The sequence below is a fragment of the Neoarius graeffei genome, chromosome 25 (genome assembly GCF_027579695.1).
Source record: "Neoarius graeffei isolate fNeoGra1 chromosome 25, fNeoGra1.pri, whole genome shotgun sequence".
NCBI classification, from domain to species: domain Eukaryota; kingdom Metazoa; phylum Chordata; class Actinopteri; order Siluriformes; family Ariidae; genus Neoarius; species Neoarius graeffei.
Genome location: NC_083593.1, coordinates 48,743,903 through 48,749,902, shown reverse-complemented (window position 1 = coordinate 48,749,902; position 6,000 = coordinate 48,743,903). Strand labels below are relative to the sequence as shown.

Below are 6,000 nucleotides of genomic sequence, written 5' to 3'. Positions count from 1 at the left end.
AGAGGGCACTTTAGCACGTTTTGGCTCCCGAGAGGACACTTGAGGGCAGTTTAGCAGACGTTTTGGCTCCTAAGGGGGCACTTTAGCACGTGTTTTGGCTCCCGAGAGGACACTTGAGGGCAGTTTAGTATGCGTTTTGGCTCCTAAGGGGGCACTTTAGCACGTGTTTTGGCTCCCAAGAGGGCACTTTAGCACATGTTTTGGCTCCCGAGAGGACACTTGAGGGCAGTTTAGCAGACGTTTTGGCTCCTAAGGGGGCACTTTAGCACATGTTTTGGCTCCTGAGAGGACACTTGAGGGCAGTTTAGTATGTGTTTTGGCTCCTAAGGGGGCACTTTAGCACGTGTTTTGGCTCCCGAGAGGACACTTGAGGGCAGTTTAGCACATGTTTTGGCTCCCAAGAGGGCACTTTAGCACATGTTTTGGCTCCCGAGAGGACACCTGAGGGCAGTTTAGCACGTTTTGGCTCCCAAGAGGGCACTTTAGCACACGTTTTGGCTCCCGAGAGGACACTTGAGGGCAGTTTAGCACGCGTTTTGGCTCCCAAGAGGGCACTTTAGCACATGTTTTGGCTCCTGAGAGGGCACTTGAGGGCAGTTTAGCACACGTTTTGGCTCCCAAGAGGGCACTTTAGCACGTGTTTTGGCTCCCGAGAGGACATTTGAGGGCAGTTTAGCACGCGTTTTGGCTCCCAAGGGGGCACTTTAGCATGTGTTTTGGCTCCCGAGAGGACACTTGAGGGCAGTTTAGCACACGTTTTGGCTCCCAAGAGGGCACTTTAGCACATGTTTTGGCTCCTGAGAGGGCACTTGAGGGCAATTTAGTATGCGTTTTGGCTCCCAAGGGGGCACTTGAGGGCACTCTAGCATGCGTTTTGGCTCCCAAGGGGGCACTTTAGCATGTGTTTTGGCTCCCGAGAGGACACTTGAGGGCAGTTTAGTATGCGTTTTGGCTCCTAAGGGGGCACTTTAGCATGTGTCTTGGCTCCCGAGAGGACACTTGAGGGCAGTTTAGCACACGTTTTGGCTCCCAAGGGGTCACTTTAGCATGTGTTTTGGCTCCCGAGAGTACACTTGAGGGCAGTTTAGCATGTTTTGGCTCCCAAGAGGGCACTTTAGCACGTGTTTTGGCTCCCAAGAGGGCACTTTAGCATGTGTTTTTCAACAATTGGGCCACAAGGGGGGGCAACCGCCCCCTCTGCCATCCCCCCCCCCGTGCACGCCACTGGACAGCACTATAAAATGGCAAACTCTTGATAGATAGAGAGAGAGGGAAAGAGAGAGTGTGTACCAGGTCTAAACACACTATATAATCCACTATATAGTGAGTAATGAGTGATTTTGGACACACTGTTTGCGATTTCTGTAGTGAAAATTGGTCAATCCTGATATCAGAATTTACACTTGAAAGCTTTGGCACTAGAAGGGAAAAACTACAAAAGATCAGACCTCTCTACTGTATACTGTTTTACTTTTTAATAACAGCAATTATAAAACACAGATTCAATCAGGTTCAAGAATGTCCAACAAACGTTTATTTCCATTAGCATCCTTTTCAGGAGTTATTCTTTAGATCAACAGGTTCACGAATGTTCAACAACAATGCTTCCTTTCCTTTGTGCCATTGAGCGACTGATTAACTGGCAGAATCTGTTTCTCTGTGTGTACTGCTACTGCTTTCCTTAAGCTGTTGGGAGAGGAGCAAGAAGGGGAAAGGAAAAGTAGTTCCTATCCTAAGCAACAATTTTTAAAAAAATAAATAAAAGAATAAAATGAAGTTAATAAAATCACTCCTTAAATATGCTACCTGTTGTCGATTTTTTTTTTTTTTATGAGGATTGATTAATTCTCAAAACAGAACCATCAGCATTGGAAGGATCTGTCCATCCTTTAAACTAGCTGTGGAACATAGGAACCTAACAAACTACCTGAAACAAGTCCCTTACTTGTATGTGAGTTGATATATGATAAAGATGAAACAATGAACCAAAGTTGTGTTATATGCCTTAATGGTAAAAAAAAAAAAAAAGAAATGTTGATGATAAACCATAATATATGAGTCCGCTGATCTTCAGTGTTCTGGAACTGATTATCACTGTAATCAGTTTTCTGGTGTCAATCTTTATGGATCTGGAAATGAACATTAGCGAAACCTGATTATGATCAGCACTCTAGAGTCCATCATTAGGTCTCATGAAGTAATTAAGTAATTATCAAGACTCTGTAATCGATACTCAAGGTTCTAGAGTCAATCATTCGTCCTCTATTCCAAAGTTATTCAGCTTCTTCTTTGTCCCATAACCGACAAGGGCCGTAGGGGCACCACTGATGACATTTTAACAGTCTATCATTGGTGTGTCTAGGGCATTTTAAAATTGGCGGAGCTTGTCCCTCTCCAAGATTGATCAATGGACGATTTCGAGTAGCCAGTTAACACAATCGCATGTCTTTGGACTGTGGGGGAAACCGAAGCACCCGGAGGAAACCCACGCAGACATGGGGAGAACATGCAAACTCCACACAGAAAGGCTTCTTTTGGCCACTGGGCTCGAAACCAGAACCTTCTACCTGTGAGCTGACAGCGCCATGTCACCCAGTCACTCAGCAGTGGTCTGGAAAAGCTTGTCAATGTTCATATGTCTGTGAAGGTTCTCAGTCATCCAGGTCATCGTAGTCCATAGGTGTAACTGGATTTGCTTGAAAGCCTTGAAGACGTTTCTCCTCTCATCCGAAAAGCTTCTTCAGTTCTGTCTGACTAGTGGAGAGTTTCAGGTATTTATCCTCTAGTGGACCAAAAGCAACCCTAATGAGAGTTGTTGAGGTCACATGGGTCGTTGACCCTCTCAGTCATCCTGTAGGTTGTCATGACTCACATAATGGCAGAGAAAGCCAATGACCCACAGATCACCCTAACGACCCTCTAGGCTGCTAACACCGTTCACTCCTGGCCTCCAGTGGCCCTAACCTTCTTTAGGAGCCTTCTTTAGCACCTACAGACTTGTCAGTGTTCTGGAGGCAACCATCAGAGTTTTGGAGCCGATTATCAGAGCTTTGGAGCAATCATCAGTAATCCCATCGTTAACACTCCAGCCCATCATTGAGGATCTGGACATGTTGCCAATCATCAAAGCCTTGGAGATGAACATCAGGGCTGTGCAGGCAATAACCAAGACTCTGGAATCCATCGTCTCAAATCAAGAGTCAATCATCTGTGATCTGGATGTGATCAGTAGCACTCTACCACCATCAATAGACCAGGCCTCTGCTGGTGGTGATCATGGCTTTCGAGGCGATCATTAAAATCAGTAGATGATCAGTGTAGCCAGTTATGAAGCTTGTGAAGTCAATAAACAATGCTGAAAAGCACTCATCTGAAGAATCGCTCATCAGAAATCTGAATGCTAATTTGATCATCAGGGATCTGGAGGCAGCCATTTCCAACTTCTTGAGGTGATAAACAGCACTCTGTAGCAAACTAGTCTTCAGTGTTCTTTAGTGAAATGTTAAAACCACAGTCTTTGGTCTACAGAAATGCAGAAGTGACATCTGATGAGACTTTTTTTTTAAACCATACTCTTAAAAAATAGATGAGAGAAAACGTACATGGTCACACAGACCAACAGAAGAGTTCAGACCTGAATATTTAAGAGGGTTCGGTGGATCTGCTATGCTGTGGGGGTGGTTTTATCACTTGTCTGTATACTATAATGTGCATTAAAAATGTATAGAATGTTTATAAGGACCAACGCAAAACAATCATAGATAAATTATAGCCTTTTGGGTAAATTATCATAGGTGGAATATTCCTCAGCTTGAGAGTCTTCAAGGTTGGAGGGACCCTTTTTGAAGTGTGTATCAGATGCACAAGGTGGGTAGAAATATTCTTGACCTTCTACATTGTCCACAGACTCATCAGTGCTCCTGTAATCATAAGAATGTGTTTCTTGTGGGTACGTGCTTTCAGCTCCATAGACATCAGGGTTCCAGTGGATAGCTAATTGCTCCATAGACATATCCAGCTGCTCTTCTTGACCCATACAAGATATGTCTTGAGAAGGCTTTAAAAAATTAGACTGTGAACCAAACTGTAGGTTCTTATAGTTCTTGTTGAAACCTACAGCTTGAAAGTCTTTGAGGTCAGAGCAGACAGGTAGACTGGCTGAATGAGGTTCACAGAAATACGTACAGTCTTCTATGTTGTCAACAGCCTCATTCTTGCCTCCATAATCATCATAACTTTTCACTTCTGAATAAATAGTTTCAGCATCAGAGTCCTGAAATTTACTATGGATGACTAATTGCTCTGAGCTCATCTGATCTTCTTCTTCATCATCATCTTCTTCTACCTCTCCTTCTTTTTCTTCCAGGACACTGGAAATGTCCTCAGAGAGAGTGACAAAGTCAGGAAGTGGGCCAAGATGTTGGTTCTTGTAGTCCTTGTTGCTCTTCGAGTGTAATGGTCTGCTAATCCTGGCGTAAACTGGATCTTGGACATTACTTGAGAGAGGAGGAGCGCTGTTAACGCTTTTCACTTTGCTGTCTTTGGGATGATCACTCAAGTTGGAGTCCAGTGAAAGGCTTGTAATCAGTTTTTTCTTTGGATGCTTCATCTGTGTTGGAGGTGTTTGGGATTGCTGGGAATTCTGGGCCATCTGCTGCTCTTTGGGTTTTGTTCCAGATGTTTCTTGATGTTTGGGTCTTGGTTCCACTTTTGGAAGATTCTTGAGAGCAGCACTGATGATTGTGAAGAGGTGATCGCTATGACTCGTTACAAATTCAAAGTAGCCTTCGCCAGACTCGCACCTGCGACCTGCTTCGAAGTTAAAAGACAGCTGGGGAGCAAGAACAGAAATAGAGCATTTTTAGCTGAATATCTAATGTCTTCCTGTAGAAAAAAACAAACAAGAATGCAGAAAAGGGGGAGGGAAAAAAACACTGAAAGAGACACACATTTAACAATGAGTACTTTGTCATTTTTATCTAAACAAAACCTAAAGGTGAAAGAGAAATTCTTTAGCTTACCATGTCTTGACCAAATTTCCTGACAAAGCGATACGGCCATGTGAGGAGAACCTCATTCGTTTTGTGGTCCTTTAGGAGTAAAGAGTCATATTGTGGTGTAAGAATGTATTCTCCGAAGAGCTGACATCGTAACGCCGCCTCCGTAGCCACGGAAATTACCAGGAAATCCCGCACTACACAAAATCAAGAAAACAGGACGTTAATTTTCACTGTACATGCAGTTAAAAACAAACTACACTGATTAAAATATACTGGTGACAGCTAACAACACATTGCTAGTGGTTGCTAGCAGAGCAGATTAGCTTGTTGAGTGATACACGTTAGCAAGCTGGTAAAATAAAATGTCAGTGGTGGTGACGTGGGGCAATAGAGTGCGCTTAGCAGATTAGCTCTCTAAAACTTAACACAATTCTGTTCTACAATTAGGAAGGACATTACTAAAATTAATGTTATAAATTGCACTAGCCAGGCAAAATTGAACACAGGGCAAAGCTCCCTGTGAGCTTTTTATAATGAAATTTCATAATATAAGTTCTGGGTGTGCAATTAAAAAAAAAAAGTCATTCCAAATTTTATGTCCAAGCTCCACTTGAGAGAGTACAAAGGACCTGCTTTTGTGCTCCAAAGTCTGCAAGCAAAAATGTATTCTCTGTTTTTCCTTTCCTGTTTCCTTTGCTTCCCTTTCCTTTTCTGTTTCATTCATCTGCTCTTTCCATTACTTTCCTTTCATTATTTTCCTGTTTTATATTCTCCCCTGCCTTGTCCTTCCCTTCCCTTTTTTTTCTTTTCCTGTTTCCTTCCCTTTCCTGTTTCCTTTCCTTTCTGTTCCTGTTTATTTTCCTTTCCTCCTTACTTTCCTTCTCTTCCCTTTCCTCTTTACTTTCCTGTTTCGTTTCCTTTCTGTTATCTTTCCTTTCCTTTCCTGTTTTCTTTCCTCTTTCCTTTCCTTCCCTTCCCTTTCCTCTCCTTTCTTTCTGTT

The 6,000-nt window shown here is 43.1% G+C and overlaps 1 protein-coding gene across 1 annotated transcript in view; it reads right to left on the bottom strand.

The window, feature by feature from the left end:
- Positions 1-1,511: 1,511 nt before the first annotated feature.
- The window catches only part of LOC132873558 (docking protein 3), a 39,067-nt gene continuing 34,578 nt past the window's right edge, over positions 1,512-6,000 (bottom strand). Inside the window, exons 4-5 of the mRNA XM_060909247.1 lie at positions 5,022-5,194; positions 1,512-4,831 (exon numbers count right to left, since the gene is read on the bottom strand). Coding sequence (XP_060765230.1) covers positions 3,767-4,831; positions 5,022-5,194 — 1,238 coding nt within the window. The 3' untranslated portion in view covers positions 1,512-3,766. The remainder of the gene's footprint in view (positions 4,832-5,021; positions 5,195-6,000) is intronic.